The 19115-nt window shown below is 29.5% G+C and overlaps 1 protein-coding gene across 1 annotated transcript; it reads right to left on the bottom strand.

Annotated features, from left to right (window-relative positions):
* Positions 1 to 9858: 9858 nt before the first annotated feature.
* LOC136079144 (zinc finger MYM-type protein 5-like) lies at positions 9859 to 10332 on the bottom strand. Its single transcript, XM_065794863.1, has one exon. It carries the CDS (start codon positions 10330 to 10332, stop codon positions 9859 to 9861), a length of 474 nt encoding a protein of 157 aa, XP_065650935.1.
* Between the last annotated feature and the right edge of the window lie 8783 nt (positions 10333 to 19115).

Raw genomic sequence — 19115 nt, 5'->3', positions numbered from 1 at the left:
AAATTATAATTTAAAGTTTTATCTGCCATTTTTATATTGCAAGAATTTAACTTTCGATATTTCATTTCATACTGCTGTTATTCTTTGCAAAGTATAAATTATAGTGCGTTTATGTTATTTATATTTCATGAATAAACTTATTATTTATTTTTAATATTTTTAGTTGTTTGTTTTTGCTGTTAACTAATAAAACTTTATTTGCTAAATTCTTATTACATTAAAAAAGGCCGACAAAACCCTATAATTTTTATGCGACCTTATAGTTCTCACACAACACCAACAAGACTACGTTATTGCTGGTGTTGTTTATCATCTCAAATATTAATTTAAAATCGTTTAACGATTTGTTAATATCTCGCAGTCGTTTAACGATTAGGAGTTATTAGCAATCGAAATGGTAAACAATACCAGCAAAAATGCAGTATTGCACGTTATATGAAGAAAGTCTTTAGATAGTTTTTTAAATAAATTTAGCGTTGCGTAATTTATGGAAGATCCCTTATCAAATACTTTAAATGTTTAGGACAAAAAAAATTTCAATTGTTCCAATATTTAGATAGTTGATAGATTTCAGTTAAGGTCATAATGATATAAAACTGTTTAAACAATTAAATGATAATTTTGTAAATTAACCGTTATGCAAAATAGGATTTAGTCAGTTTTGTATTTGATATCTTGCACCAAGTCTCTGGAGTAGAATTGTTATAGGGGCCATCCATAAAGTACGTACACAGATATGGGGGAAGGAGGGGGGGTACCAAAAAGCCTATGAATGCGTACAAGGGGTTGGGGGTGTTAAAGACAATGAGTACGTACGCGGTTTGACTATCTCTCCTATGAAAAATCAGTATTATACTTTCTTTTTCTAAATTCGGTCAAAACTCTTTTTTTTATCTCTTTATAAATAATAAGAGTAAAAAGAAACCGAGAGATAATTGTTCCAAACAATGCTTTTTATTTTTTGCAATGTAATTTGATTGGAAGCGAGATGAGAAGCAAAAAGAGGTTAAATAAAAGCATTTTATTTTTAATTACGCAACGTGGTTCATTTCTCTTAAATGAATTTAATATTTTTATTTTTAAATATAATAAAAAATAAGCTAATATTATGATAAAGTTGCTTTTAAGATTAGGGTTTTTAGTTCATTAAATGAATTTAAGGTGGTTCACCTATAAAAAAAGGCACAAAATTAAAAAAAAAAATCGTTTTTTCTATGTTGGATGATTTTTGTGCAAAATTTATTCAGCTTTCTTAATATAAAAAAAAAGTTTAAAATATATTTTAGTTTTGTTATTAAACAAAATCTTGAACTATGTATTTTTAAAACGTATAGCAACGCACATAGCAACATACTGGCAACCAAAAAATTATTTATATTATCCTATCGTTAACTCATTTAAATTATATTTTTTGAAATATGAATGTTATGTATACTTTGCTTTATTTGTTATGCAAATTATGAACACTTTTAGTCATGCTTCCAAGTAACAAAAGCACATTTTTTAAGATTAAAAATAAGGCTTTCAGCTGTTCGTTGAGTTGCTTTGAGTTTCATCTCAGCTTAATATATATTTGTTATACAAACGTTTCATGCTAGGAATATGGAAATTGTGAAACTTTCTAACAAACAGAACTTTGTGCGTTTAAAAAAGAAAAAGTTTCATGGAAATCAATTCACAAAAGCAAAAAAGTAGAATGTTGTGTCTGTTCAACACGAGGTAGCCTCTTTAAGTGGAAGAAAATTAGTTGGAAAAAAATATCAATGCAATGACACAAACAAAAGTGTTAATAGCAATGAAAATTATTTATGTATTGTAAACTTTTGGATTTTAAAGAATCTAGTATCACTTCTAAAATGCCCTGAGTGTAACAGTACAATAACGTTAACAGATAACCTAACATCTCAAAAGGGTTTTTGTCATTTATTCAAAATTAGTTGTATTTGTTGTGATTGGAATGAGTCTTCATAGACATCATTGAAGTGTTCAACTACAGATAAGTCTAAAGGAAAAACTGTGTTTGAAGCAAACCTACGTGCTGTTGTTGCTTTTCGTGAGATAGGAAAAGGTTTCAGTGGAATGGAGAAATTTACAAAATGTATGAATATGTTTAGTATGACAAACAATTCATTTAATTACTTACAAAAAAAAGTTGCAAAGGAATGTAAAAATGTAGCCATTGTATCCATGAAAAATGCAGCTTGTAAGGATATAGACTTTAATAATGAACCAATAAGAAGATGTATTAAAATTGATGGTGCTTGGCAAAAAAGAGGATATGTTTCATTAAATGGTTACGTGTCTGGAATCATTGCAGACAAATGTGTTGATGTAGAAGTACTTTCTAAGTTTTGTCGGGGATGTAAAATATGGGAGAGTCGTAAAGGTTCTTTAAAATATAAAACTTGGAAACTATCTCATAGTTGTTCAATCAATCCTTTAAAATCTTCTTGTTCTATGGAAAGTGCTGGTGCGATAAACATTTTCAGTCGTTCCATTGAAAATTATAGCATCATTTATGGTAGATATCTTGGAGATGGCGATTCAAGTTCTTATAAAGAAGTTATTGATTCTCAGCCATACAAGTCTTACAGTATAACACCAGAAAAACTTGAATGTGTAGGACATGCTCAAAAGCGAATGGGATCACGATTGCGCAGAATTGTACAGTCATATAAAAGTACGAAGACCCCAATTCATGGTAGAAATAAATTGACTGAGTCTTCTATAAACAGTATGCAAAATTATTATGGTCTTGCCATAAGAAAAAATTTAAGTAATGTCTATGCTATGAAGAGTTTTTGCTATTCTTTTTCACTCGGAGTTTCCGGATCAAAACTTTAGACATTCATTTTGCCCACGGTCTGAAAACACATGGTGTAAGTGGCAATATGATAAAATCAAAGGAACTTCTTTCTATAAAAACATAATATCACTACCAAAGTGGATTCATGATATAATTAAGCCTATATTCTTTGATTTATCTGCTGATACCTTGTTATTAAAATGTCTCCATGGGGAAACTCAAAATGCTAATGAATGTCTTAATTCATTAGCGTGGCAAAAGTGTCCAAAATCAGTTTTTGTTACCAGAGAGGTTTTTGAAATGGCAGTATACTCTGCAGTTTTACATTTTAATGATGGAGGAAATGGTATTAGTATTAGAGAAGTTTTATCATCATTTGGATGTGATGGTTTTGTAACAGCCGCTAAAACTCAGAAACAAGATATTCTTTGAATAACACGTATGGAACACAAATCTCGCCAACCTGTTAAAGAGCGTAGGAAAACTTTAAGAACAATAAAAAAAGGGTATCTTGATATTGAAAACCAAAAGGAACAACTGGGATATGAAGCTGGGGGGTTTTTGATGCGTTTGTTCAACTTGTAATTGTCTAAAACTATAAAAATAATTTTAAAACTTGACTTACTTGATTTTTAGTTTTTACAATTTTTCAAAGTTCAAAACATTGTAATTTTAGTTAAACACCTGCTTTTGACTTGAAAATTTCACAGTTTGTTCATTATAGTTAAGAGATTCATTTATGCCATAGATTTATTACATTGCATAAAAATATTATTTTTATGCAATGTAACACGCAATAATGTTGATATTTAGTGCAATCTTTAAAAAAAATAATAATATCACACAGGAGCATGTATTTTTAAAAACCATGGCACAAATGAGATATAAGGTAGTTTAGAACCAGTTTGTAAATTTTTGGCATTATCTAATGTAAACATTTTTAGTTGTCCTGTGATGAAATTTTTATTTTTTTTCACTAAAGTGTACAAAAAAGTATAAATAATCGAGGCAAATTACTTTCAACTTTTTTTTTTCAATTCTTCAATATTTATTTTATTATATAAAAAAAAATTATCTTGGTAGAGCTTATTTTTATCAAAAAAATTTTTTTTATAGGTGAACCACCTTAAAAACCTTAAAAATTTTTAAATGAATTTTAAGAATTTAAAAAAAAGTTTTAAAGCAAAAATACTTTTCTCTTAAAAAAACGATGACTATAATTGCAAAAAATAGTTATTTTAATGCAGATAGAAACCAATACATTTTATTATGCGAGCAGGAGCAATTAATTTGAGTTAAAAGCAAAACGATAACAATAAAAACTTCATTCTATTCGAAAACTGAAAACACCAAATTAGAAAGAAAAAAATATATATTTCTAATTACCAAGATGCCGCACGGATTTGTAGAGAATGAGAAAAAATATCTTCTATTCATTGAGTTGTATAAAAAAGCGTATTCAACGCTTGAAAAACAAAAGCAATATCATCACGCATAGGAGTTGTGGAATGTAGTAAAAAATGATCAATCCTTATATGAAAAAAAAGTAAACGAGTTAAAAGTGAAAGCAACAAAATCGAAAGGATCAATTATGTAATTCTGGGGAAATGCCTTTTCACCACCTAGCAAAAAAAAAAAAAGATATTCATCCAATGCCGTCTTCATCAAACGAAACGCCAAGTTCTCTAAATGCAACTATGAATGAGCCGGCAAGCATTGAACTTGGTAAGCTAATTTCTGTAATACTTTAAAACATTTTCTATATATTGAGTTCAATCAAATTATAAATCAAACTATATCATATGACTATAGAGCAGTCACATAAACTTATTTGTCATTAGCCACTAGACCTATTTTCTATATCCAAAATAAATCGAGCATAATAAAGCATAAGAAAAAAAAATACAAAATTGGACAGGTAAGATAATTTAATTGTATATAATTTCTTTATTAAACATTTCGTTTTATAATGTCTAACTATCAGGTTTCTAGTAAATATCAAGAGATATATCAAACAGCGCTTAATTGTGCGTATAGAAAAGCGTCTTGGCCAAACAAAAATTTTTTAGACAGAAATTTTCATAACCTTTTTGTCACTAATAATTTCTAGTTTGAAATGAGAACTTGCGTACTTTTTCTTTTGCAACATCAGCAAAGTTCGCAAAACCTTAAGTATAGAAATTTTTATAATAAAATCAAAGATTTTCAGAAATTTTGTTTTCAGATTGATTTGTGAATCGGCTCGTCAAAGAAAACGAAGACAAAAACTTAAAGAGAGTATCGAAACTGTGTGTCAGAACAACCCTGAAGCGTCAAGTGCCTTGAAACAGTTTATTCGAAACCAATCCTGGACGACCGCGTCTTGAAGTTGATCAATCAGAGCTTTTATCAACAATTATAAAAATTGTGCAGAACTCATCAGCAGCTGAGGAACGTCGAAGAATAAACTGCCTTCGTAGCGTCTCCACTTTGGATGACCTTCAGACAGAGTTGACAAAAGTAGGCTTTACCTTGAGTAGGAGTGGTTTGTACCTTCGTGTAAATGCAGCTGGGCTTTCAGTCTTTAAACCCTTCGAAAGAAGAGTGGCACCTCTTTCTCATGATTTGGCTGGAATAATTCTTCCTCATGATTATTATGGCAACCACCTTGATTCTTCAGAAAAAACAATCGACTAAAAATTGGAGCTAGAGAACTTTCAAAAAGCGGCTACCGTTTTAGCCCAAGTTTGGGAGAAAACAGTCATTGATGGGTATCCTGTTCATTGCCAGGCTGTACCAGTTGAAAAAGCAAATGAACCACCTACTCCTGATCCTGTTTGGGTAGAAAAACATTGTCAGCAATCGCGATATAGCCTTCAAATCGTAAAATGCCAAGACAAGTCATGCTGCACACCATTTCAAACAAACTGGATGAAAACCTCCCCCAACATTTCATTCCATTTCCAGCCATTTACGAATACTGCGAGAATGGTTATAAAGCAATAGAGCCGTCTACATATTTTAAAAACGTATCAAACCAGTCAACATTTGCACCACTGACACATCGCCTTTTGCTACATGATATACCTACAGAAGAATTAAAATACAAAATAATACCATTTGATCTGTATTGCCCATCGATGAAAGAAAAGCTATCAAACGGAGTTTGCGTTAACTGCAATAAATACTGGCCAAGTGAGGCTGCAATGAAACGGCATAAAAAGGCACATAAAAAACAAAAAAAAAAACGATTGAATTGGAGAGTAAGGAGAGTGTAAGTGAAAGTGAATATATTAATAAAAGTAAAAATGTCAGTGAGGAGGTTGTCGATAAAAGTGTGGAAGCTGAGTTTATGCCTGTATTTGATAACATGTTTGACTTATTTAAGTCACCATTTGTGGAAATATAAAATATAACATACTCGCAAGAATCCTTTTTTATAATATTATTCTTTATTTTTATTATTAACTTCCCGGTTTTTATTTAAGTACAGAGAAATGTCGAAATAACTAGATATTTTTTGGTTTTTAATGTTTTATAGCAGCCGTGGCGCAGTGGTTAGAGCATTGGACTCGTAAGCCAAGGATTGCGGGTTCGATCCACGCTCGAAGCAAATAAGCGTTATCGGTGAAGTTGGAAACTGAGAGCTAACTTAATAAATGATATTCTTCTTGTGGCGGTGCTCTGTGATAAGACCATTAGGACTTCTAAGAGCACCTAAATAACTAAAAAAAAAAAGTTATGCATTCAGGAAGGGGGGCTTTATTTTGGAATAAATAATGCGTACGTACGCAGGAGAGTACTTTTACTGCGTACGTACTTTATGGATGGCCCCTTACCAAATTTTGATTTATCGATTGCTTTTTCAGTCTTCAAAAATAAATTAAAAACTTCATTCTCTCAATTGAAAATGTTATTGAATACTTTTGATAACGTAGTTATCAAAAGTTATACAATATATAATTAAGTTTTATGATACAGTGTGTATATTTATATTATAAGTATATTTTCTTTCTGGTACTGTAATAAATGTTGTTTTTGAAAAAAAGGTACTGACGATAAGATCATTAGGATCTTCTCTCAGATACTTTGGTGGTAAAAAAAAAAAAAAGTAAAAATAGCAATGATAAAAAAAGTATATTTATATAGAACTCTTAATTCTTGCTTAACGGTTTAGTGCAAACAAATTGTCACTAAATTTAACTAAAACAAAATATACTTTTTTCCATTGCTATTATAAATAAAATTATTTTAAAACTTTCATAACTTTAAAATGAGAATTGCGATATAAAAAGAAATCTCAATAAAATTTCTTGGCGTCCACAAAATTTATTTAATATGTATATACATAAATATATATATATATATATACATATATATATATATATATATATATATATATATATATATATATATATATATATGTATAACTATACTTCAAAACTTGCCAACTGTAATGCCAAATGTGCCAACTCAAATGCATATATAATAGCTTTGGAGGGGTGGGGTAGGAACACACCCTGCTTGGGACGGTCCTGGTTAGAATAGGGTATTTCGAATCACTAATTTGTCCGCGTAGCACTTCAACATCCATTTTTAAAAAGTAAAACTGTTTGGTTTTCGAAACAAAATTTAGAAAAAACAAAACTTAACAAGTTTTATAGAAAAAATGCAATTGACGTCATGCTGTTTATTACCTGAAACTAATGTGGATGATTATGCTCAGCAAATAAGAGCAAATGTAACAACTGTTCTTGATAATTTGGCACCAATTTGAAAATATTCAATTAGCAAGCGTAATAATAAATTGTTATCTTCTGATGCGAAGATTAAAAAAAGCCTACGTCGTAAACTGGAGCGTCGTTATAGAAAAACTGGTAATTTATCAAATAAAAAACTATATCGAACCGCATGCCGAGAGGCATCTAAAGCAATTCACTAGTTCAGATGTTATTATTATAAGAAAAAACTTTATTTAGCTCATGGTATTTAAGAAAAACATGGGTTATGGCCAAAGAAACACTTAGTTCAAATTATCTTTATATAATTTTATTATGGAATAATCTCCCCCTGTTGATATTTTTACAACATTTTGTACACTCACTTCTACTGATGTTTCGCATCTAATCAAAACTCTCAAACCTAAGACATTGCCACTCAATATTATTCCAACAAACATTCTTAAACCATGCTCAGAATTATTTAATATTAGCTTATCTCGCTGACCTCTCATTCAAATCTGGAATTTTCTTAGTCTCATTCAATGTTGCTCAAATTACACCAATTCCCAAAAAATCAGGACAAACAGTATTTAAACTCACCTATCTGCACCCATATGAAATCTAAATAGCTTTTGTTTCTATAGGGTTAACAAAATCTAGATTGTCAACAGGAGTATCACAAGATAGTGTTTTAGGCCTATTTTTTTTTTTAATTTTTTTAATTTTTTTTTTGTCAATAAAAAATTTTTTTACACAATTTTTAACGTAACAAATTGACTGAAGCAATCAGAAGACTTATATTTTACAATCAATATCAATTAAATATAAGATTAAAACAAATTACAAGATATTTTAAATATATATATAAATATAAGCAGGGCCGTACCGAGCCAATTTTGCGCTTCGGGCAAGAAAAGAAAATTGCGCCCCCTCTTCCCCTCCCTTCCCCCTCCCCCTCCTTAAAAAAAAAAGAAGAAAATTAAACGAAAAAAATGATTTATTGATCACAAAATTTATCACATCAAGTTATAAGTAAAATTTGTCATTAAGGTTGCACAAACTTTAGTTCAATGCCACTTTTCTGGCTTTTCTTGAGGCAAATTCACTAATGACATCATCAAAATCAATGTTGTTTGCCACTTCATTTTCAATTGAAATCATAGCCAAACTAGACAAACGTTCTTGGCCAATTGTTGACCTCATATAGTGTTTTATGAGCTTAAGTTTACTGAAACTTCTCTCACACGTAGCAACTGTGACTGGTATGGTGAGGAAGATGCGAATAGCAATTGTTGTGTTGGGATAAGCATCGGTCAAAGAATATTTATGAATGAGCTGCAAAATTTCGATCGGGCTAGATTTTTCAAAGTTGTCTATCATTGCGGCAGCTTGATATTTAAAGCTTGCCATTTCTGACTGGAAATCGGAAGAATGTAAATCTGCCTTGTCAATTTAAGATAAATTTGCAGCTTTTTTCTTGAGTTCATCCACTGAACTTTTAGAAAGTGAATGCCCACTGAGGTAGCCAAAATCAGAGGATACAGCAGACATCAGCCTCAAACCGCCACTCTATTTGATTTCATCAGTTTTTCCCATCTTGACGTGAAGCTTGAAAAAAAGTTAAAGATGGCTTGAACCTTTCCAAAAAACGTAATCATGAGTGGGGAAACCTCAGCAGCATGAACACCAACAAGATTTAAAGTGTGAGCTGCGCATGGAACAAATCTTGCTGACTCATTAAGAGAGTGGATGTGAGCTTTGACGCCATTATATTTTCCAGACATATTGGCTCCATTGTCATAGCCTTGGCCCCGGCAATCGGAAATGCTTAGACCATCCTTCTCCAATTTTTCACTTATCTCTGTTGCAAGACCTTTTCCGGTTTTTTGGTGAGATTCAATGAAGTCCACAAAGCTTTCCTTAATTGTGCAGGTTTCATCACTGATGCGGACATACCTGATGATCTGAGTCATCTGCTCTTTGTGGGAGGTATCTGAAGTGCAGTCAAACAGAACAGAGTAGTATTTAGGTTCTTTGATGTTTGACAAAATTTCTTTCCTGCTTACTCAATCAGTAACTCAATCAGCTCATTTTGAATTCAAGGAGAAAAGTAGGATGTTGTGGTTTTTTTTGCTTTAACGGACGCAATGTGTTCAGCCACTAAAGAATAATAATGGCTAATCAACTCAATTAAGCTCAGAAAAATGCCACTGTTTTGTTGACCGATGTTTTCTGTTGTTCCCCGAAGGGCAAGATTGTTCTTGGCACAGAACAAAATTGCATCAACAATCACTTTTAAGATATCTCTCCGCTTTTTCATCTCTCCACTAATAACTCTTTACAGATCAGAATTCAGGGTCTTTCCTTCCTTGAGGTTTTTTTCAAGATTTTTCGATCAGAATAGCATCTTTGGTGTTCATTGTTGTTTTCATGCTCAGGAATTCTTGGGTTTAGTTTTTTCCAGACACAAAACCCTTTAGAAATTTCTGAGAAATTGTTGGTTTTTCTTGTTAAAAATAACAAACAGCAAAAACAAAATAAAGAATCTTTTTTTTTGCTGTACTGCAGCCAAGTGCGAACAAATTTTTTACCATTGGGATGAATTTTTTCATACCATTTTGAGCTGAAGTGTCGCATTCTGTTGTCAAAATCACACAGCGTGTTTGGGAAAAATTCTCTTTTGTCTTGCTCTGGCCTATGCTCAATCAAAAAGCATCTTGTTTTGTCCGTTATTTTAGGCCATATTGCTGGATCCCTATGTTGAAAATTTTCTTCCGAGGCCACTGGAATTTCTGAGATTTCTGAATGAAGTTCATCCTCGTCCATTTCAGCTGGGCCTGAAAGCTAGGCATTTTCATCTTCCCTGGTTGGTTCTGAATCAGTTGTGCAAAACTCTTCTTGACTTTGGCTGATGAAAATCTCCTCTTCGATTACTTCCAAATGATGATCTGAACTCAATTAAAGTCAATTATAGGATCTGTTGAATTGTCATTAATTTCAATACAAATATCCTCTGAAATAATTTGTTTCTCCACTGAGTTTGTTACCAACCACTTTTTGAAACAGTTTTGTAGTTTCTCGTCACTTTCTTGGCGCTGTTTTCTTTTCTTCTTAAATTCAGCACCAGATAACTTTTGGGTTCGACTCATAATAGAAATATAATGCTCAAAAGTTATTAAAGGTATATTAGTGTTATAGGGCGCTTTTTTATTCAGTATATGAGCTTTAATATTTAAGTGTTTGTGTCATGAGGCGGAATTTTAATTAATTTTCTTATCAACAGCAGCGACGCCGTAAAAATTAGTTTCATAAACTGATTATTGTTTTTTTAATTTATTAACGTTTGCGCCCTCCCAATTTTTGCGCCTCAGACCGCGGCCCGGCCGGCCCCGCCCTTGGTACGGCTCTGAATATAAGAACTCGTATAAGTAAAATAGCCAAGTTTATGTATCTTTATAAATATAAATACAATTAAATGCATTTTTATAAATATAATCATAATCATTTCCAGCTATTGTGTAAATGGAAAAAAAAATTTTCAAGACGTGCAAAAGTTTTTAAAAAATAAGAGATTGTTACATTAATGTTGAGGTCAAGTAACTGTTGTTTAACAACGCATTTAAAATGTGGACCAAATTATTTATTACTTTGAACATAAACTGAAGAATGCTATAGATGTTTTGTTCATAAATATTAAGAACTCTCAGTTCTTTCATTATTTGTTTAGCACTAACATATCCATTTGTGAATATGCGGCATGGTTGCTTTTGTTTTTTATAGACTTTAGTTTTAATTGGTAAGTACTTGCCTAGGCAACATTGCAGTAGCAATGTAGCTAAGAACAAATGCAAAGAACAAACTTTTTAGACATACTTTATTTAAAACATACTTAGTTTTATGCATAATCCCAATGCTTTTAGGTATTTTATTTTCTAACAACTTGATATGCTCTTTCCAACTAATATGTTCATCTAGAATGACTCCTAGAAACTTCACAGAAAATGCTATTTTTAATAATGTTTTGTCAACTATAATATCTGGAAGTTTTAATGGTAATGTGTCTGAATTTGATGGTTTTGTGAAAAGATTGTATTTATTTTTTCAATGTTCAAGGAAAGTTTGTCTTCAACCAATTGTTTAGCTCTTCAAGCTCCTGATGTTAAAAATAGTTTTAATATTTGAGTGGGTGCAGAAAGCTTGGGTGTCATCTGCAAAAAGAATAAAATTCAGTATACAAGAAGATAAAAATATTTCGTTAATATAGACAAGAAAAAGCAAAGGACCTAGAATAGATCCCTGGGGAACGGCACAAGTAATGGTTTCAAGGGAAGTGTAAATTTTATTGTAATATAAAGCTTGATTACGATTGTTTAGATAGCATCTAAACCATTTTAGATTTTTATTTTTTATACCATAATTACTAAGTTTGTATAAAAGGATCTCGTGATCCACTGTATCGAACGCCTTTGACAAATCTATAAATACTCTAAGTGTATATTGATTTTTGTCAAACTTATTCAAAATTTCGTTAACTAACTTTATTACTGCATGTTCAGTTGAATGGTCTTTTTTTAATCTGTTTTGGTTATTGAAAAGGATATTGTGATTTTGGAGGTACAAAAAAAGTCAACTGTACATTATGCTCTCTAGTACTTTCGAGAAGCATGAAAGTATGGAGATAGGCCTATAGTTTGATAAAGTAGAGTTATCCTCGCTTTTATATATCGGAACTACGCGTGCTAATTTTAAGTGTTCAGGAAAAACTCCACTTTTTAATGAGAGATTAAAGATGTACAATAGGGGATATTCAATAACATCATAAACTTCTTTAACCACATGAGACCTATGTCATGAAGGCCCGGACTCTTTTTTGATTGTATTGTTTTAAATGCGTTTCTAAGCTCATTAGAAGATAAGTCAAACTCGTCCATTACAAAGTTCACTTCTTTTAAATAGGATTTAAATATTTTTTTACTTTGAGTTATTTTATTAGCTAGTGTGTTTCTGATGTTTGTAAAATAATTGTTAAAACTTTCAAAACTTTTAATATTAATGTTTTTGTTATCGATATTTAAATGGTTTGGCAGGATTTTACCTGGATCAATCTTTTCCTTTCCTATTCCTTCTTTTATAACATCCCATGTTTTTTTATTATTACCAATATTATTTTGTAAAAGATTTGAATAATAATTTTTTTTAGCTTGTTTCTTAAGTTTTTCAAAAAGGTTTTTGTAAGTTTTATATATTTTTTCATTTTTGTAGGTTGTTTTTTTAAAATATTTTTCGTAGAGTTTTTTTTTTGTGGAAGATTTGATGAAGCCTTGTGAAATCCATGGACTTTGTAAATTTTTGAGATTGACTCTTTTTTCTTGTTTTGGAAATGCTTTTTCATAAGCATTACTGAACTCACAGATAAAATGTTCATAAGTTTTATTTGCGTCTTTGTAGTTAATAAGTTGTTGCCAGTTTATTAGCGATAAGTGACCGCGAAAAATTTTAATAATATTTTTATTTATTTCCCTTTTACTAATATATATATATTTTTTTTGGTATCCTGTTAGATTTTTATTTGCATATTGAATTAGAAGTAAAAAAGATTGGAAAATGATCACTTACATCGGTTTTTATGATCCTACTTTGAGTGTTATATTTTAAAAAATTATTAGTAAAGATATTGTCTATGAGTGTTTTAGTTTGATGAATAACTCGAGTTGGCTTGTTAATTAATGGTAATATACTATGTTGATAAAGAATATTTATAAAGCGTTTAACTTATTTATCAATTTTTATGTCTAAAAGGTTTATATTGAAGTCCCCCATTAAGTATAGTTGTTTATTTCTTACCGTTTCTAAATACTGTTCTAAATATTTTTCAAACAATTTTATATTACCACTAGGTGGTCTATATATTGCAGTTTAAAAAACGTTTTGTACTTTTTTCTTATTATTAATCAGTTTTAAGGTTAATCGCTCACATTCTTCACTACAATGACTAAGATTTTCTGCTTTTTTTAATTGCAGTGTTTTATGGATAAAAAAACATATACCGCTGCCCACACCTTTACCTCTGGTTTGATGAATTGATTTGTAACCTTTCAACTGAAGATTCGAATTATTGGAATCTTTATCTTGACACCAAGCTTCTATAAGACATATTACCTTAAATTCACAGTTTATGTTATGTAACATAGATTTAAAATTTTCAAAAATTTTTTAAACCTCTGTTTAAAACTAATGACGTTAATGATGGTTGCGTTGAACCTATGTAACAAGAAACTTTGTCAAAATTACAATAACAAGACTCAAAACCAATATCTTCAAAAAGATTTATATCAGGATCATTATTTTTATTCAAAAGTCGTGTATTTTTCTTATCAAAAGTCTCAAAAGATTTTGTTTTAGTTATTTTATCAGTCATTTTTGTTATTAAATTTCTATATCTCTTTTATGATAATAAAAATTAATATTTTTATTTAACTATATCTTTCTTTGTAGATACGTCTTTTAGTTTAATAATTTTATCGTACCTTATTCCGACATTTACTCCCTTTTCTCTTCTTTGTTTTGCCTCAATAAACAATTTCTTTCTTATAACTGCTGTCTCTCGAGAGTAATCTTCATTGATGTAGATTTTTAGTCCCTTTAGGCGATGAGCTTCTTTTAGAATTTTAACTTTATCTTTATATCTAAGTAGTTTCATTATTATAGTTCTCGGTCGTCTTTCTTTTTTGTAACCTGTGCGGTGAGCTCTATCAATTTCAACTTCGTTGACTCTTAAAGTATTAGAGAATAGTTTTACAACTTTATCTTTGGTCTCATCCCAGGTTTCGTTTATACTTTCGGTAATACCTTCTATTCTAAGGCTATTTCGTCTTGATCGATCTTCTAATATCCTATTTTTCTCGTTAATATTTTTTATAGGGCTTTCGTTCCCTAAGTTATTACATGACGTTTTAATTTTATGGTCGATTAAATGTTCGTGAAAGTTAAGACTATCTTTTAATTCAGCAAGTTCTTTTTCTAATTTGTTTATACTTTCCGCCGATTTGTTTTCAATTTGGCTTAATTGATCATTTATTATTTTTAAATTGGAGCTTAAAATCTCAACAAAGTTTTTTTCTTGTTGCTTCAGCATTACTTCAGTTTCTTTTTTGTATACGCTTACATTTCTGTCAACATTTTCTTTATGTCTGATTTTGTTACTGCCATATTAATGTTTTTGATTTGCTATCAACAAGGTTCGATTTTAATAATACAATATAAATATATAAGACACTTTCAGTTGAATTACAATTTGATACTTTGCAATTATTACTACGATAAGAATGGATTAAAAAACTAAATAATTTCTCAACGTGGTTAATTATGTCGCCATTTTTAAGCTGCCATCTTACTGTGTGTTTGGCTGTATTTTAGAAGTTTTTTACACCCGTATATCGTATTATAACTAAACATGGCACAAATCTTCATCAATATGCCAATGATACCTGATTATATACCTCATTAACTCAGGAAAAAATAACATTAATAAAATCACAAAATTTGCTAATGCAGTCAGAAAATGGTTTCTAGAAAGTGGACTTCTGCTTAACTCAAGCAAAACAGAAACTATCTTATTTGGACCTAGAAAACAAAATGGAAAATTTAAAAATGACTTCTAAAAATCAAAAGGTTACCAGTCTTCTATCAGCTTCTTACGAAAAAAAAATCTTGAAAAACTCTAACGTAGACAAAACAGCTTATCTCGCATTGTCTCTCATTCTTTTTTACATTTATAATTAGTAAATTGCTCAAATGTCTTCATTGGTTATCAATTCATGAAAAAATAGTAATTACACATAAAACTTTAAAAACCAAATCTCTTGCATATCTATTCGAACAACTAGAAGCTCGAATTTCAAAACAAAATACAAGATCATTTGACAGTTGCCAAATTACTCGTCACCTATTAAAAACTTCACTAGAATCAAAATTTTTCTCTATGAATACGCCTCGAATATAGAATGGCTTGTTAATAAACTCACATAACTCAACCACTTTAGAAAAAAAAAAAAACAAACTAAAATACAAATTTTTTGTAGAAAGTTTCAAGGTCTCATAGTAAACTCTCTCAGTGCTTCTGAATTACTTCATCACTGCTGTAATTGTTGTAAATAATGTCACTTTAATCTCAATTGTTATTATTATTATTATTATTATAATTATTATTATTATATATTACATAACTTAATTAATGTCAAGCAATTGACATTAATAATAAAATCATTTGACTTAAATATTCTATTTAGAATAAAAGTTGTTTTACATGCATGGTATTTTAAGCTTTGTTATTTTATTACTTTGTTTTGGATTCCCTAATTTATGATCAAAAAAGGATTTTAATTCAAAAAATGATGTTTTCCTCAAGCATATAATGGGATTTTAAAAATTGATTTAAAAGATCAAGCGGTAATTTCCTGCAGCCTAAACAAAGATCCTATTTAAATGTATATCTACCTTTAATATAAAACAGGAAACATTTAGTCATAATAATGCCTGTCCTGATCCTGACCCTCAATCAATGTATCTAAACTCTACTGCGCCTATGGCTATATTAGGCAATGTACCAAATATCAAGCGACAATTCTCTTTTAATTAAACATGATAAAAGAATCGAAAGTAAAAAATTTATGTGTTCTTTAAAAGACAGAATAATTAAAAAATTAGGTTTTTAGCGAAACTATGTTGTTCACTAAAGGTACTTAAACTGCTTTAAGACTAAGTTGATAATTTAAAACAACAGCAGCTGTTCTTAGCTGACACGTCCGTAAAACGTCCTAACAATATCCAACTAACGTCTTAAGTTTAAGACGTTAGTTGGATATTGTTCTTATATTTATATAAGAACAATATCCAACTAACGTCTTAAACTTAAGACGTTAGTTGGGTATTTGCCAGACGTCCTTAAGACGTCTGGCAAATGTTCGCTGGGGCTATAGAGGTATTGCTTGCTATGTGTAAATGTATGTTATTTTTATAAATTACGATTATTAAAAACAACTCTCCTAGAAAGTATAAATTCTTTGAAAACTAAACTCATAGTTTTGATCGAGAGAAAAATAATGATATAAAAACTTTCTAATCAAAAAAATTAAAACAAATTATCGGAAGTTCGATGACAATAATTTTGACGAGTTTTCCATAGTTTTCTTCGAGCTGTCCGTGACTTATTAAATTATAAAGTTTTTTACGAGTTGACCATGACTAAATACGAGTTGACCATGACTAAATAAACGAGGCTTTTTTGTTCTGCTTTTCAAAGATATAAATAGTAACAGAACTTTTGTTATTCAAAAGTATCTTAAAGGTTTCTTTTTATATTTCTTATTATTAGAAGTTTGAATGTATTAGTATTATTAGTTTATATTATATTTTTAGCTATATAGGGGAAAGGTGCCTATGATGGCATACTTAACTTTGAAGGTTCATTATTCAGTATCCTGAAGACCAATAATAAATGTTTTGATATGGATACATTCCTTGTTACATCTAGAACAATAATTACTCTGGGATTTTTCATCAGTTTTGTTTTTTTATAAGTTATTCTTATTGTAAAAAAAAGCACAAGTATGCCATCATAGGCAACCACTGCTCCTATGATGGCATAGGGGTGGATGGGGCTAGTTAGGATCGAGGGTAACTTAATGATTTCATTTAACCTTAGAGTCTTCCCTCAGAAAAGCCAGAAATTACTCGAAACCATCCTAATTTACCATTTCATGCTACACACCAGCATTGTAAAATTTTGCGCATGCGCATAGGATATATTGCGTTTTACGTATTTTTTGGACCAAAAAAAAATTTTGGAGCATCGCTTTCTTTTAACTTTACTTAAAAATAAGTTTTTCTTATAAAAAAAAAAGTTTTTCCAAACTTGTCAATATTTCAACACCCTCAACTCGTCAGTATGCCATTATGGGTAAAAGTCATCATTTTCATTAAAACAAGCTGTGTCTGCTTTGTTCAAAAGATAAAATTAAAGTAACTATTCCACTAAATGCACAAAACTTGAATATAAAATGCATGAAAATTTTATTTCTGCACAGTTAATAGTAAAATCACAATCTTAAATATATGAAGGAAACAAAACTACAACAGCACATCCCAAAATCGATTTTTGTTGATTATAAAAACAATACTTGTGCACAAGGGACGTTTTTTCACTAAAACTAATGTAAAGTCAGTATAGTCATGTAGGTCTAATCTTTTTTTTTACCAAAACCAATTTTAATGGAAATATGACCGGTATGCCATCATAGGCGCTATGCCATCATAGGCGCCTTTTCCCTATTGTTAAAACTTCTAAGTACTATATAGTTGCAAAATTATAATAGATAACATTAAAAAAGAAAGGATTTATTATTCTTTAGAAATGCAGATTGTAAATAACTTTTCTTTTAATATAAAATAAAACATTAATAATTATTAAATAAAAGTAAAATGTAAACTATTAAAAGTAAAATGTAAAACTCCAAAAATAAAAAATTTGTAAACTTTTCCGATTGTAAAGTAATATAATAATTAACAATCAGAAAAATTTACTAATTTTGCATTATTGGAGCTAGTTTACACTTTACTTTTGCCCCATACATAAGAATTTCTCGGGTAAGCTCAAGTTAATTTTTTTCATTAAAGTACATTTTTTCAAGGCGTTTACATTTATTCACAAAATTATATGTATTATCACGTAATTATCACGTAAAATGGATAGTATTAACAATAAACTATCAAAATGTAAACTGTTTCTCGTACATAAAAGCATAATTTAGTAAACTTTATAAACTTAATTTTCTTTGTGTTTTGATGTAAATCATAAAGTTTAACAAGAAACAAACAAACAAACAAAAAGAAAAACCAAAAAAAAAAATAAAAAAAAAAAAACTCCTTTAAAGAACAAATATGAAAATAAAGCTGAATCAACATAACAATTGTATATCTCAAGTGGTTCTCTTTTTTTACATTTAATTTAAAATTCTTTTATCTTCTTTTAATTTAAAGCGCTATACTAAATATATTTATTTTAGCAGGTATATTAAGTTTTACTATTTATATTTTTATATATTGAACTTTTAATGAATTTAAATAATATAAAATGAATTAGCTCCACCATATTTTAATTTTCATTCTGATGTTTAGTCTTTGTGAAGACAACTTTTCAAAACAAGTTTTCAAAAAAAAAAACGTTTTTTTTTTTCTTTTTGTAACAAGAAAAGGTTTAGTACCAAAGTGTTTTATATCATCAGATCATTTTTATTAATTTCGCATAAAACTTGTAATTTTTATTGAAGTAAAGCAATAGGTTTTTATACTAAACAATTTTGTTACAAAGAATTACTGTCAAATACAGTGAAAAGTTATTAAAAGTTATTATATAAAGTTTAAAAAAATATTTTTAACAAAGTTAACAAACTGGACTTTAAAAGTTTACTTTATTCAAAACAAAAATAGTAGACTTCTTTATTTAAAGTCTTTATTCAAAGACAAAAATAAGTAAAAAGTAGAAAAATAAGACAAAATAGTAGATATAAAAAAACTAATAAGAATGAAATAATGGGAAATATTTAACGTAT

This window comes from Hydra vulgaris, chromosome 04 (assembly GCF_038396675.1).
Source record: "Hydra vulgaris chromosome 04, alternate assembly HydraT2T_AEP".
Classification (NCBI taxonomy): Eukaryota; Metazoa; Cnidaria; class Hydrozoa; order Anthoathecata; family Hydridae; genus Hydra; species Hydra vulgaris.
This window is presented reverse-complemented; position numbering and strand designations above follow the sequence as displayed.